This window comes from Passer domesticus, chromosome 18, assembly GCF_036417665.1.
Source record: "Passer domesticus isolate bPasDom1 chromosome 18, bPasDom1.hap1, whole genome shotgun sequence".
NCBI lineage: Eukaryota > Metazoa > Chordata > Aves > Passeriformes > Passeridae > Passer > Passer domesticus.
In genome coordinates this window covers 10,641,822-10,663,411 of record NC_087491.1, presented here as the reverse complement: position 1 = coordinate 10,663,411, position 21,590 = coordinate 10,641,822, and the positions used below count along the sequence as shown (strand labels likewise).

The following is a 21,590-nucleotide window of genomic DNA, read 5'->3' as shown; positions in this document are numbered from 1 at the left end:
CCTGTGTCACACGGAGGCATTTCAACCTGTTTATTGACCGAGGGGCCGTCGGAGCCATACAACAGTGTCACTGTAGCGCTTTTCATAAATGGGTGTTTGGATGGTTTTAGAATCTAAACTGTCCGTTGTGAGTGAAACTCAGAGGCACCCACACCCTGTAAAGGCTGGTTCTCCCCTCAGAAATTGGCTCCTGAGGAGGCTGTGGTGGCCGTGGTGGTCCTTTCCAAGGTGCTGTCCCTCTCTCAGGAGCCCTCGGTGTCGGTGTTGTCGCTGCCAGAGGTGTTCTCCCAATCCGCCTCATGGTGCCGGTCCTTGGGCGCCCTTCTCATCGCTCTTTTTCTGCAAACAACACCAGACACACAACTTTCAGAAGGTTTTCTGCAAACAAGCGGCATTTCATATTGTTAGTATGTATCAGTCCCCTCTGTGGTTCACTTTATGTGCTCCATGAATGAAGTTTGGGGACAGGAAAGGGGAGATCCAAATCATGGATATTTCCAGGTTAGCCCTGCTTACTGCAGCCCAGACCTTCGGTAACGCTCAAAGCAGTCCTTCATCCTCCTCCTCTCCTTCTCTGCCAGCTCCTCGTTGGCCAAGCCACACTCCTTGAAATGGAAAAGAAAAAAAAAACAACCTAAAACCATACAAATTTATTCTTGATCAGATCAGTGTTAACACCAGGTTGCTTCCTGCATCTGCAGAGTCAAGTACCATCAGGTTCTTTACTGTGTGTGCAGGGTGGAAATGCTGCTGTTTCACATCATTTTACTACATTTATTCCCTCTACACCTGTAATTCTGTGAATCTGTTTTCTGAAGCAACAGTAATTACACTGGAAAACATCCCCATCCAGAGATGAAGGGCAGAAAGTAACTAGAAGTTTTTATACACAGATGGAGAAATGTTCACTGTAAATGTTTTGCTGTTCAGAGCTCACCCTTTTTGGAGGGTGGATTCTGCACTAAGTGCTCAGAGTTTGGAAAAGCAGGAGCTGTTGATATGCTTCTCCAAGCTGGTAAATCCAGAATTAATGAGAATATTAAAGATCACAAACCCCAGCCATAGTAAAGAAGAGCCCACAAAGATTCTCTTACACTGGGTGATTTTGGGGGCAGATGGCTCTCTTGAGGGCAGAGTTCCTGGTTCTGTACTTCCAGGCAATCTTCTGAAAGATTTTTAAAAAAAGAAATCACAGCTTTAGTCAGAGTTGCCATTGCAAAGTAACTTCTCCCTCCAGCAGTTCTTCCAACAGAAGAGCTGTGATGTAACTGCACAGAGTCCACAGCAGAACTGAAACAAGCCCAAAGCACTCAGAACTCCATCCTGTGATCAATCACAAGTCACTTCTCATTTTAACTGAGCCCTGAATCTTGCCCAGGCTGATGGAATTCCCCACCTCACTCAGAAAGGGACAGAGCTTTCCACTGCCAACTTCAGCAGGAGAAAACAAACCTTTGCCAAGCAGCTCCTCTGAGGCCATTTCTGTCAGAAATGTGTTAATGATTATTTTATCCATCATTTGTCCCTGCTCCCCACATCATGGCACTTCACACCAGACCCTATTTTGGTGAAACTCCTTCTGTAGTGACCAGGTGTTACAATATAGATTTTTGAACTGAGCAAGGTAGAATAAAAATAAAAAAAGCCTTTTTGGATCAGTGCTGTTTAGTTTTAGTGAAAATTCTCCCATCTTAACAAATGAAAAGATCATTTAGATCTTCCAGGAGAGCAAAACAGAATGGAACATCCCCTCCAGAGCTCTACTCAGAGCTTTCCCCTTACTTTTAGCTGTCTGTGTGTCTTCATCCAGGTGACTGTGAAGAACAAGCTGTGGGGCAGAAAAGAGCAAGAACATCAGAACTGTCCCTCAGTTTGTAGGAACAGATAAAGGAATATAAAACCCAGGACATGCTAGAACCAGCCTCTCTCCCTGTTGCTAACAGCAAGCAGCACACTGAGCCAGGAGTTACAGATTTGCCCATGGATTTCTCCTCCATTAATAGATCCTGCTTCCTTTGGCCTCATTGATTCTTTTGGCCCCCAGACAATGTGACAATCACTCCCCCACTGAAGTTATGAATTAAGTGAAACTCTTTACTACTATTTGCTTAGACTCAACAAATCTTGGTGACTAATGCCATAACTGTGTCTTACACTTAACTTCAGGACATAGGGAGATTCTGTCACTGTCTTGCTGCCTCTGGACTTGTTGACTGAAATGAGCCTGAGCCATTGAAAACTGCTGATACCTGGGGAGCTGAGCACAGGAGCAACATGAAACTATCCCAGAAGAAAGGGAAAGGCAAACAAGGAACCCTACTCACTTCCTGGGAATCTCGGGAGGAGGAGTCATCCAGGTCAGAGGTCTGAAATGAAATCAGCATAGATTGATTATTCCTCATAAGCAAGGAAGGGAGCATACAGGAGACTTAGAGCTCCACAAAACACAGAACTCCTCCACTCTGTCTGGCCACTCAAGAAAGTACACAAGATGCCATAATAATTAAAATATATCTAATTTAGTTCCAGAAAACTTAGCTCCCTATTTCATTCAATGGCTCACACCTAGTGTCTAAATAGAGTCACTCTTTGGTGGTTGAGGAGCCCCTCACCACCTTTGGAAATGCTCCAAACAGAAACACATATGTCCAGCTTTTCCATGCCTGAAACCAGGGTGAGGTCATAGGGACCATCACATCTTTCATCTTCTAAACTCAGCATTTGCATGGCAGTGGTTTTAATTAATTTTGGTGGTGGCTCAGGCAGGTGTTCCCTGCCTGATGAGCTGCTCAGGCACCAAGGCCTGGCAACAGCCACCGTCTGACCGCATCCTCAGCTTCCCAAAAAATCCACCAAGGGGAGGAGAGTTATACCAGAGTGGGCAGCTCCAGCTGCAGCCTTTTCAGCTTGGCCTCGGTGGCCAGGAGCTGGCTCTCCTTCTGGAAGAGCTGCAGCTGCATCTCGTCACATCTCTCCCCCAGCTCCCGGACCTGCTTGCGGTAGGCGTCTCTCTCCAGCAGGCTCTTGCAATACTGCATGTGGAACTGCTCTCGGGTCAGGAGAGCCTGTGCAGAGGGACAGCATTCACACAACAGCACACACAACTGTCTGCCCAAAAAGGAGTGAAAAGCAGCGAGGAGTATTTTATCACCTGGTCTCTCTCCGAAGCCACTTCCTCCATCTGCTGCAGGACAGCTTCAATCCGTTTTTTGTACATCTGGGAGTCCTTCCTCAGACACGTGCACTGTAGCTCCAGCACCTCTTTTTCCTCTGCAAACTGCCAAGACAAGGTCAAAAGCACCTGCCTGTGGCCAGAGCCTGAGCCAGACTGTCCCCACTCCTGCTCTGGCCACAGCTCCCTGGGGTGCCTGAGCTGTCAGCTGCCACACACAGTGCTGAAATACAGTACTACAGTAGGGATTGCTCCTGAGCAGCTGCTCTGCTCCACAGGCAGGACACTGCAGGTGCTTCACCTGCCTGTCTGATCCGTGAGCCTCAGCAGGGACTGGAGCCCAGCACCTACTTTGTCCTGGAGCACCTTGGCCCGGCGCAGCTCCTTGCGCAGGCTGTAAATGGTGTTCACCAGCTCCCGCCGTTCTGCCACAGTCTGGCTGCAGTCATTCTCCAGGGTTTCCTTGGAGAGGCTCTTCTCCAAGTTCTGCTCCCTGGCAACCTGCAGGACAAAGGCAGAAGTGAGACAGGGCCACCATCTAAGCTCACATCAGTTCTCTCCCCTCAGAGCTCTTGGGCAACAGCTAATCCTACAATCTTCACTGCAGCATTGTTGCCCTGGCTGCTGCAAATAATCCCTTCAGTCCATACTCAACCACCCCACCAACCTGCAGAGTGTTTTCCAGCTCCTGGTTCTTGGCCAGGAGCAGCTCCTTCTCCTGCTGGATCTCCCACACCACCTCGTGGCTGGGGCGCTGCTCTATGGCGTGTTTCAGCTTCATGGTGTGCTTCCTCTCCAGCTTGCAGTCATCCTCAGCCTTCATGAGGCTGTGCTTCAGCTGATCGATCTATGAGAAGGTTCAGAGCTCAGCAGGAGAAAGGAGAAAGCTCTGGCCTGCAGAACCAGTTCTCTGTTCCCCAGCCAAATACAGGCCAAGTTTCTCCCCAGCTGTTTTCCTCAGGAAGTTTTGTGCCCTGGGGCCAGAGTCCTGCCTGTGTGCTAACAGGTACATGTTCTGTGCTGCCTTTGTGAGAGCAGCCTTGAGTGAGGGCAAGTCTGGTCCTCATCCACAGCACAACTTGTAAAATTCAGGCCTACAGGGCTGAGCTAGGGACCACAAAGACACATTCTAGAAAAGATGCTCAGTGCTTCATGCTGGACTGGAGCATCCTTGGCAAAGACGAGGTGCTCAGCCCAGCCTTGCAGGGTCAGGTAAAAGGGGAAGCTGGAGAAACTGTGACTGACCTCTAGCAGCAGGTCCCTGTTCTTCATGAGGGCCGCGCTCTTCTCCTCGCTCTGCTTGGCGTAGCTCAGGGCCAGGCTGTAGTTCTCGTCCTTGCACTTGCGCAGCTCCTTGCTCAGGCTGTCCCTCTCCTCCTTCATCCTCTGGGCGCGCTCCTGGTGCTTGCGGAGCAGGCTGTCCCTGACCCACATCTCCCTGAGGGTGTCCTCCTTGGAGTGCAGCCACACGGCCAGCTCCTGCGCCTTGCGCCGCTCCTCCTGCACCGCGCTCTGCAGCTTCATGATCTCGTTCATCAGCACCTGGCTCAGGCCAGACTCGCCAGCCGTGTCTGTTTGGGGGGCTGGGGTCACTCTCTGCTCTCCTGGCTGCTGCCAGGGCACACACAGAGCTCAGCTTCCCCTCCATATCACTGCAGCCAACGCTGATGGTGTGCGACCAAATTATCTCCACCGTGCCCCTCTGCTCTGTGCCTTCCTGCACCACAGTCACTGACACAGCAGACAGAGGGAAGAATTCATCCTTCTGCTTCCTCCTCCCCCTCCCCAGTCCAGCCCATGACACCAGGGCTGCTCTTCCCAGAACCCTTCCAAAGCACACATGGAGCAAGGCAGGGAATGCTCCTGACTGCTCAGCAGCACCAAAGGAAGAGCCGTTGTTGAGAACACAAACATTACCTATAATCATGGAGAAAACCCTGCTGGGCTCTTTGCCAGTTATTTTCTTATACAGCTGGGGATAATAAAGCTCAAGACTCTCCATAAATGCCTCAAAGCCCTTGTGTCCTGTTCTCTGAAGAATGTCTAGGAGAACACCTGAAATCATGGTAACAGGATATTCTATTCAGTTATTTCTCTCCTCACCTGTTTTTAACATCAGAAAAAATGGCTTCACTTCCTCCACATACAAAAGTCCCTGGGATCCAATCACAGAATAAATTAGGTTTGAAAAGACCTCTGGGATCATTAAGTCCATCCTGTGACTGAACCACCTTGTCAACCAGACCATGGCACCAAGTGCCACATCCAGGCTTTGTTTAAACACCTCCAGGGAGGGGGACACCAGCACCTCCCTGGGCAGCCCTTCCAGTGTCTGACTCCCCAGGCAATCCCAAACCAATGGCCTGGAAACTCCACAGAAGGATTTGAAGTGCTCCCACCTGCCTTCCGCTTGCGCATGACCAGGCTGGGGTCGTTGAGCACCTGCTCCTCATCATCAGGGCTGAGCACTTTGCACTGGCGCAGGTAAGGGGTGATCCGGGACGGGTCAATCACTGAGATCAGCTTCACACGGAAGTTCTCCAGGTTATTCCAACAGATCTCATCATTATCCTCTTCCAGCATGTCAGCAGTGAGGGGAATCAGTGAGGAGGGCTGTCCTGTCTGGAAAAAAACCGCCAAAAAACCAAACAAGCAGCCCCTGAGGCTCTCGGAGCAGTGGGGCACTGGTGGTGGAACCAAGGACGTCAAGAGTGAGAATGCAGAAGTGCCCCAACCAGCTGCTGCCTCTGCTTTACGAGCAGCTCACTCCTCCTTCTCCACCTCCCAGCATGTGAGATCCCTGTGTTCTGTCTGACCACACAGACACCAAATCTAACACCCACAGGAGCTGGCACTTTACCTCAGTGCTGTGAAATAAACTTTTATTCCCTGTTAATATCAGCCATCCCGTATCACCAACCTTCACCTCTGCAGTCACAAAAGCTTCCTTGATTCTCCTCCCGTGTCCTGGCTCTGAGAAAACCTGTCTTGGGTGCAGCCTCCCTCTGTATTCTGACTAGAGAAAAGATAACTCCAGGAACAAAACTGGTTTGAGAAAAAAGGGGAAACTACTCAGCTATACCCTGAGACAGAAAAGGGAAGGAAAAGAAAAAGATAGATAAATAATAAAAGCAGAAGCCAGAATGGCTGATGGGGGAGGAGAAAGATGGTAGTGGCATCGTGAGTCAGCAGCAACACATAAGCAGTGATTTTAGATTAATTCTGGTTTTGTTCTCTAATCTGTCCCACTGAAGGACCTGCTGGGGTCCAGAAAGTCTCTGTGTGCAGTGGGTCAGAAAGACTAAAAGGAATGAAAGTCACAGCCATAGGTGTGTGCAGCTGATTTCAGGGGACAAGCCACAAAATTAGAAGAAAGAGACTCTTGAAAGGCTTTCCAGCTGTTAACATCTTCCTCCAGGAAAACAGGTGGCAGCAAGAACTCTCAGTTTAGACACAGGTCTCTTCAGCTGAAAAGGGTGATTTCTATGCTGATGCCTCTGATTTTGGATGTCCTCAAGCTTCCAGAGTAATTATGACAAGAAAGGGAAAGGGAATGAAGTCCTGGCAAAGCAAGGGACATCACCCATGATTCCCAAATGACAGGCTGTGCCCATGGCAGCAATAAAGGAGCAGCTGGGTTATGTGACAATGCTGACAATGCCATTGTGATGATGCTGAGCATCACCAGAAAACCTGAGCCTGCCTCCCCCCCTTCCCACAGCCCTGGAGCTGAACTCAGAACTCACTCAGTGTTTTTTCAAAAAGCCTGGAGAACACACAGGCTCTGATGCCATGGCAGCATGACACATGCTCCCGTTAGCTTCCCACTCCCCTCTTTGTTCTGCTTTCTAAGTTTATGGAGAGTTTTTCCTTGTTATCATTAGGAGTAGGGCAGAGATGCTCACAGATTCTTCCAGCCTGTGTTTCTTGTCATTAAATTAGCTTTACACCAAAAAAAGATGCAGTACCTGTGTCAGCTGTGCCCTTGCTGGAGGTAATCAGTGTGTCTGTTAATTGACCAGTTTAGCCTGGGGAGGTTTTATTCTAGTGACAAATCAATTTAATCCTGAAAAAGGACAAAGCCAGCTGCTGCTTACGCAGTTTTCCCACAAATAAATGCCAAGGGCATCTTTTCAGCAGCATTTGCAAAGGCCAGCAATCATTTAGAGCACAGCTCACCTTTCCCACCAGTGCCTCACTGTAACAGCCTGGGCACAGCACCCACAATCCTGCAGCAGCTCCTGCCACAGCTGAATTTCCTGGAAAACTGGTATCTCTCTAATGGGTTATGGAAAACAGAGTACACTGCAAGAGGAGAGCCTTCCACAATCATTCCTTTTGCTCCATAGAGTCTTGACACCAAATTATAGCAACACTGGCACCCAGTGCCCCCAGCTCTGCCTGAAGAGCCCTCGTGGAAAAGCTCAAACTCCCCACTACACTCAGGGGAGTTCAGTCAGTGCAGTGGAGTGAAGCTTTCACAGCACTTTCCCTCTAGATTTTACCAGCTTTGCCTCAGCTAACCTTGCACCTCTCTGTGAGACAGAAATTGCTGGGTTATAAATGAAGAAACAAGTTTTTTTAAAGTGATTTTGTGATGTCTGTACAGGGCAGGCTGTGGAAGAATCAAGGAAGAATCCTAATTCAATCCTTCAGTTTTAGGCACATGAATATTCATTCTCCCTATTTTCCCTGGTTTTCATGCAGCCTGAAAACTTCATTTTTCTCATTAGCAATCACTCTCATACACACATTATTAAAAGCACTATTTACCAGGAATAAAACCCACACAGAACACATCAGTAATTTTTAAGTGAGAAAAATAAAACATCTGTATTTCAACAAATACTTAAGAGTAATTTTGATACAAAATTAATCTGCTGCTTATTCTACAGTATTCAGTCAGTTACCAAGCAAAGCCACTGTCACAGCACTAAAAAATACCCAATTAACATATTCTGAACATGGATAAACATTCACATAAACAACACAAGAAGGAAATAAATAACCACCATTGCTTGCTTCTCCACATTTCCAGCAAAATTTCCCCTCAGAATCCATGGCAGGTGGGAGTTTGAAAGAGCAGAAGTCTGTGCCTGAAAGATTTCCCTCCAGCCAGTTTCCTTCATTTTTAAGGAAATGACCTTAGGCAAGGAAAAGGAAATCACCTTGCCTAGAGATGCAGATTTTGTTGAGGGATGGGAAAATCGGTCCAGCATTTTCCTCTTCCCCAGGTCCATCCAGTCAGCACTGGAAGTGGTAAAGGTGAACAGTGCAAAGATTATCTCCTCCTGCCATGCAGGAAGGCAGTGCTCGTTCCAGTGACCCCTGTAACAAAGCACAAACAGCTCCTATCAGTCACACATTTTTAGAGGGAACTTGCCCTTTTGGAGTTCCTAAAATCGATTTTCAAGGGAAAAAATAATGTGACAGCTGTGTGAATCAAACACTGCTCATGTTCATCCCATCCAGTGCACCAAAAGCCCCAGCAGGCATCAGGACATCACCCATTTGTACCCTGCAGAAGGTGACCAGTTATAACTGCACAGAAATGAAGCAAAAGAGGGGAAATAAACCCCAAACCCCACCAAGTTGCTCAAAGATGAAGTATTCAAGAAAAACTCCACTCTCAAGCCTGTGGAGTGTTACCAATTATGAGCATACTAAGTAGGGTTCAGGGCGTGAACTAAAAGGCTGCCAAATGTTTGAATTATATCTAATTTTATTGTAGACACATCAACTTTCCCTCTCCCCAAAATATTATCAGCCTTAGGCTGTGCCTGATGGTGACTGCAGAACTCTGTGTCCTCGGGGAACAAGAGCAGAGATCATTTCAGTCCTTTCCTGGGGTCATGAGTCACTGTCTGAGCTGAACCACAGACAAACGTGGCTCAGCTTCTCAGCAAGATGTACAAACCACTGAGGAGCTACTTACACACCTCCTTCTCATATCCTCCTCCTCTTCTTGAAGCGGGCACTTCTCCTGCTTTGGGGAGCTCTGGCATCAGCCACGTCAGTGCTGGAGCCCAAGGCAGACTGAGCAGGGCTCTCCTCAGCCCCCCTGTTCTGCAACACAAGCAGGAGATGATCAACACAAGAATTACAAATAACCCCTTCAGCACCTTCCTGATTTAGGGAGCTCAGCAAGATTTCTAAAACAACCTTTCATTTACCTTCAAAATGAAGCATGGGACAACATTCCATTACCAATGTCAGAGAAGGCACAAAACATCAGTTTACAGAGTGAAAACAAAGGCCTGATTTCAAAAAGGCAAGAGCAGACTATAAACAGAAAGGGGAAGGGAGCTTTGATACCCACTTCTGGGAACTGTCATGGCAAGTTTAAGGGGCTACATAAACCATGGGATTTCATCCTCCCAGCTGAGCTGCAGAACTTTTCCTTTCAGCAGCTGTAGAACTATGTTTGTTCAAAAGGACCAAATTTCTACTACACTTAAGAACAGTGGAGGCTTCCCCCTGGATTCCAGTGCAATATTTATCTGGCAGTAATTTTCTGCTTTTAGCCCCTGGAATCTATTTTACCTGATTAAGTAAATCAGCATCCTTGTCTTCAGGCTCATCCCCAAGTCTCCAGTCCTCCTGTACTCCTGTGAATTCATTCCCACAGCTCTCTTCCTCAAACAATTTTTTCTCCCTCTGCCACTCCTCGTCATCACTCTCCTCAAGTTGCCTCCTGATGGCTGACAGAGTTGTTGTCACTCTGGGAGGAGGCAGAGTTGCCAGGACAGCTGGCAGTGTGAAGGCTGCCAGGAATCTGGCTTTCAGCAGGAGGTAAGCAGGGTTATCACCCAGTTTCTGCTGCACCAGTTCTCCAATAGCATGGAAAACATCCCCAGTGTCCCCATCCCCGCCGGCCTCAGAGGGCAGGAGAGAGGCTGCTTGCTCCTCCAGAGCTGTTTTCTGCAGAAGGAGCTTTGACAGGGTTTTTATGCTGCAGAGGAAAGGTGGCAGATAAGGCAGCCTGGTCTGCAGAGATGGCACCTGAACCCCTTGTTTCCCACTCAGCCACTCCTTCACCAGCCCCTGGTCCTCCAGGGAGATCAGGCTGAAGTCAAGGAGATTCTTCTGTTCACGGGAGGTGCTTGGCTGGGGGGGGACGTCAGTGCTTGACTGAGGAGGGATGTCAGTGCTTGGTGGTTTGGAGGCAATGGGTCTGTTCCTCCGTGCCTGGGCACCAGAGCCAGCAGAGCTCCCTGGGACACTGCTGCGAGGAGCTGCAGCTCCTGCCCAGGGCCCAGCCCCTCTCCTGATGCTGCCTGGATTGGAGGATGGTCTGTTTGCTGTGCTGGAGTCACTGCTCCTTCCCACGCTGCTGAGACTGGGCACAGGCTGGCAGTCAGAGCCCTGAGTGCTGGCAGGGGGCTGTGTCTGGGGCAGCACCATGGCACACAGGGCAGGGCTGGCAGCTGGAGGGGCAGCTGGAGCTGCAGAGGAGTCTGGAGCTGTGGAGAAGCCATTTGAACAAGCAGGGGTTACAGCAGAAATGCTGGAAGTGGTGCATCCAGCATTCACTGGGGTCACAGGTAAGAGATTTGTGTTCTGGTCAGCTGCCTTTCCCAAAGGAACTCCTGCCAGCTGGGAACTTGGCCCTTTTGTCTCTGCACTGCTGGGGTGAGGTGGATTTGCTTCAGCTGGTACAGGAGTCCCTCCCAAAGCAGAGACACTGCCATTGGAAGTCACAGCTGTCCGACCCTGGCTTCCCCCAGGAGCAGCTGGCATTCCCTGGGGAACACCCACCACAGTCTGCACAGGGCTGGGGAGCAGGCCCTGGGGGGTTACAACCCACCTGAAGGGCAGGATGCTGCTGGGAATCACAGGAGAAGCAGCCTGTGGAGTGACAGGAGCAGGCTGCAGGCTGACTGGCCTCTGCTGTGGCCCATTACTCTTCAGCTCACAGGTGACTGGTGTGGGAAGGGACAATTTACTGGTGCCAGAGTCCAGGCCAAGGGCCACCACTGCGATCTGCTGAGGGACAAAAGCCTGGTTTTGTAACCCTGCTGAAGCTGAGCTCCTGGCTGTGACCTGAGCATTGCACCCTCCCTGGGCTGGGGCCGTCTCTGCTGCAGCTGGACTCACACCTGGAGAAACCCTTCCTTCAGGGCTGCTGTCCAGAGCTTCCTTTTTGAGTTCCTTACTTGACTGTAGATCTGTCCCTTGCGAGCAGCCAGGGCTCTCCCCTGGCACTGCTGAGGAATGGTTTTCAGGCACAGGAGCAGAAGCAGAACCTGAAGCAGAAGTCCTTGTGGGCACTGGTGAACCCTGTACTTGGCTGTCTGTCCCAGCAGCTGCTGCAGGTGGTGCAGAGGGAATGATTTGCTGTGCTGGGTGCTGGATTATCAAAGGCCCTGAAACCAGCACCTGTGGGGCAACCAGCACTGCCCTCTGCACGGCTGCCTTGGCCTGGGACTGCCTCAAACGCTTCTCCTGCAGCAATTCTGAGACAGTTTTCATCCTGTGCCTTTGCACAGCTGGGGCACAGCTCTCCGAGGCACCAGAGGATCTGGCCTGTGCTCTCGAGGCAGTTTTCCTGACAGCACTCTTCTGGGAATTCCTCTGAGAACGAGCTTGGGATGAGTTGCCTGCAGAGGATAAAATGACAATGAATGAACAGTATTTCTAAAAGCCATTTCTCATTAAACATCAAGGAATGTGGCAAAGTTCCTGTTTGTGAGAATTCCTACAACACTACAGTCCTGATTTAATCAAGCCATGTCCCAACAAGGGGTAACTGCCCCCAGAAATCAGAGATGGGCCAGGAATGCACCCTAACCTCCCACTGAACTGGTCCAGAGCCACTGATTCCCCAGCCCTCCAGGGTTTTTTCCAGTCCTTACCAAAGGGGAACATGCTTAAAGATCCAAGAGCTAGCACAAATGAGCATGACAATGCAGGTTTGTCCCCCAAAGTTCTCTTTCAGTTAAACTGGTTATTAATTTTACAGTGATGAATTATGTGAAAGTTCTTGCACATCACAAAAATAAATGTTCTGGTAGGTACCTGAAGAAGTCTTTGTATTTTTGGAAGCCTGTAAAAAAAAAGGTATATTAAATTATACTTCTAGTAAATTTAAAGATGATTAAAACAGCACAGATGTGGATCAAACCCACATCTGCCACCTCCTGAACAAACGGCCGTACAGCCAGCATTTTATTCTGCCTCTGAACCAAAACAGCTAACACACATATAAATTGTGTGACCACAAAATTAAAGTGCTTATTTTAGTCAAGATTTCAGTGGGGACAGCTTAAAACCACAATACCTGCTGAGGGCTCCTTGCATTAGTCTTAAGCAGCTCCAACTGCCTCAGCTTCCTCTCCTTGATAATCTTCATACAGCCTTTGGTATCAATCTGCAGGAGCTGCAAGGTGAGAGCTTCATTAACATTTAAATGAGGACAAAAATGTATTGCTGGGGTCAGTGACAAAGTAAGATAAATGGGACATGCTTCACATGCAAGATTCTGGGGATATTTTACACTTACAGTAAAACCCTGGCAGGACCAGACTTTGGATGCAGGACTTATTTAAGTGCAAGTGCAAACCACGAGGGCAGATTAGTCCAATAATTGGATTATTTGTTTAAGAAACAAAGATAAATCATTTATTTAAGCCTCAAATACCAAAAAAATAAAGACTCCCACTGTTTTAAAGCAGACAATGCTATTAAGACAGTAAAACTTACCTGAATGAGCAGTACAAACAGGGGAGTGCTGGTGAGACTCACTGACTTAACCTTCTCGTGAATAGCAGCAGCTGGGAAGAAACCCAACATCAAAATCAGCTGGGAATTCACTCAGAAGACATCAGAAAATAGGGACAAAGGTAGGATGGGTCCCCAGTACCTTCTGTGTGCTGGAAAGCCACCTTGCCAGGCTGCAGGGTGCGGGGCAGCAGCACATTGCCCACCCAAGGGGTCACTGCCAGCAGCAGCTTCCTGTCCACGTTCAGCCTCCTCCACTGCTCCCTGTTCCAGAGCTGAGCTCTGCTGGGGAACTCCAGCAGCCTCTGGGTATCCTGGCCAAGTGTTGTAGCCACTCCAGGGGGCCTGGCTAAAAGGCTCATAAGAGGTCTTGGCATCTTTAATTGCCATGCATGAAAAAATACACAATTAAGAGTTCCCGTTAGGAAGGTTCTGCCATTAGTCCCAGGACAAATCATCACAGAACAGTCGGGACAAAAAATTGTGAGCTTTTCCTCTTAGGATTACAGTGCAATATCTGTGATTATATAAAAATAAATTCCTACTAAGCACAGCCTGGCAAGACACAAGAGGCACTCACCAGTTTCCTCTGGAATCTTGTGTTTTTACGTAATATTCTTCTCATATCCTCCAGGCTAACCTGCAGCACATGTTTTCCACTCTGGGAAGCCTGAAGATGAAAGAACACAAGAAAATACAGAAGGAAAAGTCAAAGGAAATTATTTGCACTGGATATGCACAGCAGGTACAAGTTCTCAACATTCCTGCTGTTGAAGGTATCTTATTAAATGAAATCGACTCTGAAGACCTTCACTTTTAATCCTTTAAGCTTTTGTGTGGGGAATCTACCAAAAACCCAAAACCAAGAATTTGCTGCGTAATTATCTTCACATTTTTGTACTTAACAACACAAGGGAACGAACAGCAAGATGTTACCTGCTCATCACATCCTGCCCTTACTGCAGCAGCTGCACTTCCCTTCTAACTTCTGATCCGAGCTCCCATCCCAGCTCACCTTGGCCACCACTTCTGCTGGATTCTTCACCAGCACATCTGTTGAGCAGGGATTTCCAATGCCTATCAGCAGGGTGTTCAGCTCAGATGATTTATCAGCAGCTCCATCTCCATCACAGCCTGCCCTTGGAAGGTCACTGCAGCTGCTCTCTGCACCAGCCCTGGCAGCAGAGAGGATGGATTGGATTTGGCATCTCTCTCTGGCTGCCTCCTGTGTGTCTGTCCCTGTTGGTATCCACAGGTCAATGCTGGGGACTGCAAACTTCCTTCTCGTGCTGCTGGTCATCTCCTCCTCTGAGCTGTCTGCCAGCTCCAGCTCCATGTCCTCCTCACTGCTGCTCTCTGAGGGGCTGGAGCTCTCCTCAGCGTGGCGCCGTTTGCTTGCCCCAGATCTTTTCTTCTTCATCAAAACAAGCACACACAAGTTTTAGTCAGTGTTCATCCCTGGCCTGCAACTCTCTCAAATCAGGAAGTTTCCTTTTCCAAAGGAAACAAGATTTTGGAAACAAGACCATCTTTAATACGGTCTTAAGTGGCCAGAATTTCTTGAGTGCCTGGGACCAAAACTGGCAACTCATGAGGTACAGACATGAAAACCTACATATATCCCTTCTTACAGGCATTCCAAGGCAGGAAAGGATTCTGGATAATATACAATATATAGCAAATTAACTTCAGCCCTTTAGAAAAAAGGCTGCTTTACCCACCAAAAAATCAAACTGAAATCCACAACAAAAACCTTAATTGTGTGAAATCGGTGTCATTTTTTTTATTGATTTCACAGGATTCCACTTTTACTTTAGAGAAACTTAATCAAAGAGATGGGACTGTGACATAGCAGGATTCCCACAATACCTTGGAGCCAATCATGAGTTTCCACTTGCTCAGGCACTGGGCCCCAGTCCGATGGGGCAGCTCTGAAGCTATTTTACTCCAGCGACCTGAAAAGGATGCAGAGGGTGCAAAACATTTTTATTTGTGCCAGAAACTGAGCAACAGGCCTTTCAATGCAGCCACTACACACACGTTACACATTTCTCTGGATGAGAGACAGAGTTACTGCCTGAATGGATCTCAAACCCTTAATACCCACAACACACAATACACAGAAGTTGCAATCATCAGTACAAAGCAGAGCCTGCAGGGCTTGCAGTGAAAGAGAAAACCTCAGTGACACCTCTAAACTTCTATAGATCAAGGCACAGAAACACCTACCCAGGCCGTGCTTTTGAACCAGTTCAATCAGCTGCTCCTCTTCCTCCAAGCTCCACCTTCCTTTCTTTACATCCCAGTGCAATGATTTTAAATACCTGCAAAATGAAAACATTACAGTGAGGAACATTCAATCCTGCTTGTAAGAATCAGGCCATCCCTGCACTCCAAGGCTGAGCAAACCCAGCATTCCCTCATTTAGGGGCTGGTGCCTGGCCTGAACTCACCTGTCCCGGCACTGGGCGTCGCTCCTGCCCGGCACCTCCGTCCGGATTTTGTACCAGTCCTTCCCCCTGTACTTCTTAACTGCAGCCATCAGCATCTGTGTGCAGAGCAAGAGCTGAAATCCTCACCAGGATCAACCCTAACAGGCCTGAGACAGCAGCAGTTCTATTTGTTTCCTGTGCAAATCTCTGGACAAAACTGTTTAGGAGCTTCTAAGCCCTCTTGAGCTGCAAAGTGCCCACCTTGGTCTGACTCCTCTGTGCCACTGCCAAAGCTCAGATCTACAGCCATGCCACACCTCAGCAGCCCAGCATTCCCACCCTGCAATTCCAGGCCCAGAGAATGGAGCTTACAGCATCTTCCTCTGGTGTCCAGGGTCCTTTCTTCAAGCTGGGGTCCACACTCTTTGTCCAGCGGTAAATCAGCTGAGCAGAATCTCTTCCTTCCATGTAATAGGCAACTGGAAATTCAAAGGTTTATTTAACTCTGTTGTAATTAATGCTTCTTCCTTTGTCTGCACAACAGCTGAAAGCAGTGATTGCCATAAGCAGCACTTTAATCTCTTAAAAAATGGTGCTCAGGCAGTTTCAGCCAAATTTCCAGTAGGGATAAAGGTTCCAAGAGATATTAAGTTCTTGCTGATACAATGAAACTTCCAGATAGGTACAGGGAAGGCAGAGATCACCAAGGAAAAGAGAATGGAGAGTGAAGCATTCCAGGTGAATGAAAGGTTTGTCACTTATGGGCCACTTACTTTTCTTGTATGGGATATGGCTTCCCACTCTCATCTCTTGAACAAGCTCTAAAAGCATCTGATCCTCATCCTTGGTCCATTCTTTCCTTTTTAAATCTTTGTTAGAGAGTTGGTACTTCTGCAAGCACTGGAAAGGTGTCCTGTTTGTCTTAATACAGGGAAAATAGAGAGAAGCAGGTAATTAGTTATTTATGAGGACAAAAAGCAAGAGGGAAAAGCTAAAGCACCAAACCTTTCTGGTACTGTTCTTGGACACTCCTCAGAAAGCATTAATTAACACTGAATTAATATTAACATTGTTTTTTAAACCTGACAACAGGCAAAGTAAAACCAGAATGAACCAACTTCCAGCTCAGACCTTACCCCCAGCTCCTGGGCAATGGTCTGCCAGTCCAGGCAGTTGTGTTCAGCAGCTATCTGCTTCAGCCTATCCAGCTCCTCCTCAGTCCACTCCTTTTTGTTGATGCTTGGATGCTCCCAGTTTTGCCAAAACCACCTCAGTTCTTCTGAGCTACGTTGTCCATCAAACTAAAAAAGCAACAAAAATACATTTAGTCTCAGAGCAGGGATTAAGACACCTGAACAAACAGGACAACGAGTATTTGCATTCCAGATAAGTCTTATTGCCAAGTTTTCCAGAATTAAATCAGCAAATTTAACAAGTTGAGATTACTTAACAGTCAGCTTGGAGAAATGCAAGATGGAAACACTGGATGCAAACCAGATCAGGGATTCTCAAGAGGAAGGACCCAGATATCAGAAGCAATAAAACAGCTGATCCCCCAACTCACATGGATGTTTGAAATTTTGTCCCAGTCGTGCTCATCGAATCTGTTTCCAATTAAGTCACTCTCTGGGAGTTGGCTAAAGCAGAAGGTACACAGAGGAAGAAAGAATCATATTAAAAGGTTAATGAAACATTTTGTCTTCTTGATCCTGCCTCATCTCATCCCTCTCACCAGTTCCTCCTGACTGCCACAAGAACTGAACACTTGGATTAGCAGGAGAAACAATGAATGCCATGTCCAAACATGTTGCTCTAGATTTGTTCATGAGCAAAAGCTCAGAAATATGAAAAAAATCAGAGCTCTGCTCCTTTGCTGCTAAAGAACCATTTAAAGCAGCACCTCTGCACTAGGTGCAGGCACTTTGTGTATCAAGACCCAAACATATTTCTTAGTAAAGAACAGTGGAAATGAGAGAGCTGCAGAACCACAACAGCACCTAACTTTTTACAACCTAACACCACTAACCCACCTAGAAGCAGAAGAAGGGAACTTTTAGAGCTAAACTCTAAGACATTTCATTTTTCACCAAGAACACAGAAGGACTTCTTACTTAATTGCCTCTATTTCTTGTTCCAAGTCTTTTATTTGCTTTTCCAAGGGATCTTTTTCTGTTTCAGTCTTGATTTTCTCCAGTTTCTGATTCCAATAACTCAACCTGTTCAAAGACATTTTTATCACTACGTAAAAGGACAGATGGGGATGAGGTCAATAGCATCAGAATATGTACAGCACAGACACCTTCCCCATCAGTACCATTCCTCCCTTCAGGTTTATTCCCACACAAAACTGTTCTCCCAGATTTTCCCTCAAGGCGCACTCATTGCCCTATTTTTGCCCCTTCAATGCAATCCCTGACCCAGAAGAGGTTTCAGATAAACCATTTTGGTGTTTACACAGCAGTGATTGCTGCAATAACCATAAAGAACTGTGCCAGCTCCAGCACAGAAATCCCTTGCTGGACACACCATTAACCCTCACCACACATCACAATTTCAGCTTCAAGCCCTGCAAAGAATTTTACGTTACACCACAGCGCCAATGGGAAGAACAGATGTAAAATCCCACAAACACAAGCAATTAACACAGGAAGGGGAAATCTGTACATGTCCCTTCTCCTCCTTTGCCGTGCAATGCTCTCAGCAGGAGAAGAGGGGATTTTTGGGCAGAACTCACTTGAGCAGCTTGGGCTGGAGCAGGCGCTGCAGGCGGTCGCTCACCACGGATTTCCGCAGCAGGGTCTTCTCTGCAGCTTTCCCTAAAGCAGACAGGGGAGCAGGCAGACATCAGTGCAGAGCCACTGCCAGGAGACACCCAGTGCCCCCAGCACCCCTGGGACTGCTCTGCAGGGAGAGCTCCCTGCATAAATCACCAGTCAGACCTGGGCAGGGCACAGCCTCTGGCTCAGTTTTACTGGGATCTGCAAAGGGACCCCAAAAAAGGAACCACCCCGTGAGCACCTGGAGCTGCAGCTGTCCCTGGACCTGCCCTCATCTGGGCACCACCCTTGCACCACCTCACTTGGCCTGGGAGTGCTCAAGGAGCTGAGCAGCAGAACAAATGAAAAAGGAGTTATTAATTAATGACTCACTGAAATAATTTACAGAGCACCCCATTCCCTTCTAACAACTTTTTGTGAGTCAGGCAGAGATGGTGATGTTTAACTGCAAGCAGGAACACATACAAATAATATTAATATATACATCAGTTATATGAATATATACATCAGTTATATGAATATATACATCAGTTATATGAATAAACACATGTTCTTCTAGAGCACTGAACAGCACCCAGACTTACTTACACTTGGCTGAGTGCAGCTGTTCAAAGGATTTTATGCCCTGAGCTGCTTTTTCCTTGGCATCTTCGTTGGAAGGAGGGCCCTGATGAGGATTAGAAGGGTTAGACACACTGATAGTCAGACAAAATTACTGTTTCTTCTTAAAACTCCAGCATGAACTGCTACAAAAATAACTGAAAACTCAAACTTGTGCAAAGTGTCACACTCACACTGCTTAGTTACATTTGTTAGCAAGAGCTCACAGGTACATCATTTAATTAAATAGAAATATTACCAGTAATTGCTTGAATATCTTAATTTATGGATGATGATAGTTGACATCTTGGCTACCACAAAAAGCCAATATCTGCTTTTGCTGATGGCCTTTTAAAAACGCGTGAAAAATAAAAGTACTACTGATTGTTCCAGAAAATATAAAAAAATACAGAAAATCTCAGGAACTGAGAAAACCCAGTTTCACAGACAACCAGATTTCAGGGAGGGCTTTAAAGAGCAGCATGGAATTGGGTCATGGAAATGAAGATAATTAAAGCTAAGTTAAACCCAGGAACCTTCAGCCCCTGGTGGCTTCAATTCCACTCCTCAGACCTCACAGGGCTGAACAAACATTTCCAAAAGAGGGAGAGTGACAAATGAGGACAAAAATGTTTCAGGCTGAGGAGTGACAATCAGTTACACACCTGAAATGAGAACAGTTTAAACACAACACAGTGTACAACCATCACTGAAGACACATCAGCCTGGAAGCTGCTTTTATTGACTTACCATTCCTGTTACTTTATCCTTAAAGTATGGCTTCAGAAAATGACCCAAAAACACATTTGCTGGTAGATTTCTGCCATCTCCTGCCCTGGCTGTTTTTGAACCATCCAGCTCACCCATGATTTCTTTCTGCAATACAAGAAGGAATGGAACAGCATCAGCTCTGATTTCAGAGAGCAGAGCCTCACAAACACCCCAGGCAGGGCTCAAACTGCAGCACCAGACTGCAAAATCAGTGCAGGACTAAAGGCAGCATTTGGAACTTCCAAATTGCACAGTGCAGATCATTATAAGCTTAATAAAATACTAACTTGCCACAGCAAACATGTAAAATACCCTTTTTTATTGTAAGAAAGCATGGAGCCATCAGTTAAACAAACCAGCTCAGTCCTGGGCTTGAGGGGAAGGGAGGAAGGCAAAAGGCAGCCCAGAGCAGCAGAGAAATGAGCACTTCACTGCTGCTTTGCTCACCTGCTGTGCTCTGTTTTGTGCAATGAGCAGCTCCACCTCCTCAATCTTCTCCTTGATAACGTCCTGGTACACATGGTTCATCTGCAGGCAGGTTTCTGGATCCTGGGGCAGGCTTTCAATATCATCATCATCATCATCACTGCTGTCTTCTTCTCCATCCACTTCCACTTCCTTGAGGCAGAGAAGGCATTTAGGGAGAAAAGAGAGAAAAGCAGATGTTTGAAAAGCAGGTCTGTAACAACAGGGCTGAAGCTGCTGTGTGCCCACAGCCTCTGGATCACAAAATCCTGGGCAGGAATCCCTCAAATCCAGGTTTTACTGAGCACAAAGCCAGGGCAATTGCCTGGATTTCCCCAGAGCAGGGCAAGGTTTCCCTTCAAAACTGGAAATATATACTTAAAGAAAAAAACAGTTACCATTTCAGCATAAGAATCTTCATCATCATCATCTTCATCATCACCATCTGTCAGACAAACAAAACACAAAAATGCTGAGTGCAGTAAGCTTTAAACCCAAATATTTCCAGTTAAAGCACAGAGGAAAAAGCACCGGGGACACGACCATCAGCGGGTTTGGATACTGACAACGCTGTCATGCAAAAATTGCATTATTATAGTCTGGTTATGCTTTTTTTGTTGTTCTGGAGAAGGGAAAAACGAGCAGCTCAGGGTAAGCACAGCAGAGCTGAATGACAATGCTCCTGGGAGTGAGCCAGGTGACAATTCCAAGGCAGGACAACGCAAACGGGGCACCGGCAGCCCCGAGCACCGGGGCACAGCCGCTCCCGCTGGCACCGGCAGCCCCGAGCTCCCCCAGCCCAGCCGCAGGAGCCGCGGCTCTCACAGCGCTCTGGGCCCCGGGGTTTCAGCGCTGCCGGTGTCCGGCCGCAGCGGGAGCGTGCAAAGAACCGGGAGCGGGGAGCGCCCCGAGCCCGTACCGGAGCTGAGGCTGGAGTCGGACAGGGCCAGCGGGATGTCGGTGCCGCCGGGCTGCAGGCTGCGCTCCAGCTGCTCGATCTGGCGGCGGATCCTCTCCCGCTCCGCATCGAGGTCCAGGCCCTGAGGGGAGCGGAGCGGCCCGGCCGGGCCCGGCCCGCGGGACATGGCGGCACCGCCGCGGCCGGGCTGCGCTGGGCCCGCCCCGCCCTCCCGCTCCGCCAATCACCGCCGCGAGCGCGGGTCATGTGATGAAGCACGTGACATGGCTCAGCCAATCCGCACGGGGCTCGGCGCACACGAACGGCCGGGGGCGGCCCCGGGAGCCGCAGAGAGCGGCCCGGGCTGGGCCCGGAGCGGGACCGGGACACGGCCTGCAGTGACACGGGGACACCGGGACACGGCCTGCAGTGACACGGGGACACAACGACACGGCCTGCGCTGACACCGGGACACGGCCTGCAGTGGTACCGGGACACCGCGACACGGCCTACAGTGGCACCGGGACACGGGGACAGGGCCTGCAGTGACACGGGGACACCGGGACACAGGGTTCAGTGGCACCAGGACATGGGGACACGGCCTTTAATGGCACCGGGACATTGGGGCATGGCTTTCAATGGCACTGGGACAGTGGGATACAGACTTCAATGACACCAGGACATGGCCTGCAGTGGCACCGGGACACCGGGACACAGACGTCAATGGCACCGGGACCGCCGGTCTGCAGTGGCAC

At 48.4% G+C, this 21,590-nt stretch overlaps 2 protein-coding genes across 13 annotated transcripts; both read right to left on the bottom strand.

The window, feature by feature from the left end:
- Positions 1-8: 8 nt before the first annotated feature.
- Positions 9-6,232, bottom strand: CARD9 (caspase recruitment domain family member 9). Of its 5 annotated transcripts, none has more exons than XM_064393201.1 (13): positions 6,093-6,232; positions 5,572-5,794; positions 5,090-5,227; positions 4,418-4,743; positions 3,840-4,019; positions 3,524-3,673; positions 3,152-3,277; positions 2,874-3,065; positions 2,325-2,366; positions 1,783-1,828; positions 1,095-1,165; positions 517-605; positions 9-339 (listed from the first exon to the last, which is right to left on the bottom strand). In XM_064393201.1, the coding sequence occupies exons 2-13, from the start codon at positions 5,753-5,755 to the stop codon at positions 243-245; spliced, it is 1,641 nt and encodes a 546-aa protein (XP_064249271.1). In that variant the 5' UTR covers positions 5,756-5,794; positions 6,093-6,232; the 3' UTR covers positions 9-242. The 5 variants fall into 5 exon arrangements, 3 of the variants coding, with proteins under 3 accessions (XP_064249271.1, XP_064249272.1, XP_064249273.1); XM_064393202.1 differs by having other exon boundaries at positions 10-339; positions 529-605; XR_010348915.1 differs by lacking the exon at positions 9-339 and adding an exon at positions 2,155-2,257 and having other exon boundaries at positions 529-605.
- On the bottom strand, positions 5,943-21,576 carry SNAPC4 (small nuclear RNA activating complex polypeptide 4). Of its 8 annotated transcripts, XR_010348909.1 has the most exons (25): positions 20,857-21,576; positions 20,336-20,382; positions 19,920-20,090; positions 19,452-19,577; positions 18,690-18,768; positions 18,059-18,140; positions 17,436-17,540; positions 16,889-16,961; positions 16,461-16,625; positions 16,098-16,245; positions 15,697-15,803; positions 15,346-15,440; positions 15,122-15,216; positions 14,762-14,847; positions 13,908-14,306; positions 13,473-13,562; positions 13,035-13,269; positions 12,875-12,945; positions 12,453-12,551; positions 12,191-12,218; positions 9,716-11,772; positions 9,112-9,238; positions 7,352-8,500; positions 7,141-7,238; positions 5,943-6,188 (listed from the first exon to the last, which is right to left on the bottom strand). XR_010348909.1 is itself a non-coding variant. In XM_064393181.1 (23 exons), the coding sequence occupies exons 1-22, from the start codon at positions 21,020-21,022 to the stop codon at positions 9,119-9,121; spliced, it is 4,644 nt and encodes a 1,547-aa protein (XP_064249251.1). In that variant the 5' UTR covers positions 21,023-21,576; the 3' UTR covers positions 5,943-8,500; positions 9,108-9,118. The 8 variants fall into 8 exon arrangements, 3 of the variants coding, with proteins under 3 accessions (XP_064249251.1, XP_064249250.1, XP_064249252.1); XR_010348908.1 differs by having other exon boundaries at positions 7,141-8,500; XR_010348907.1 differs by having other exon boundaries at positions 5,943-7,238.
- Positions 21,577-21,590: the final 14 nt, after the last annotated feature.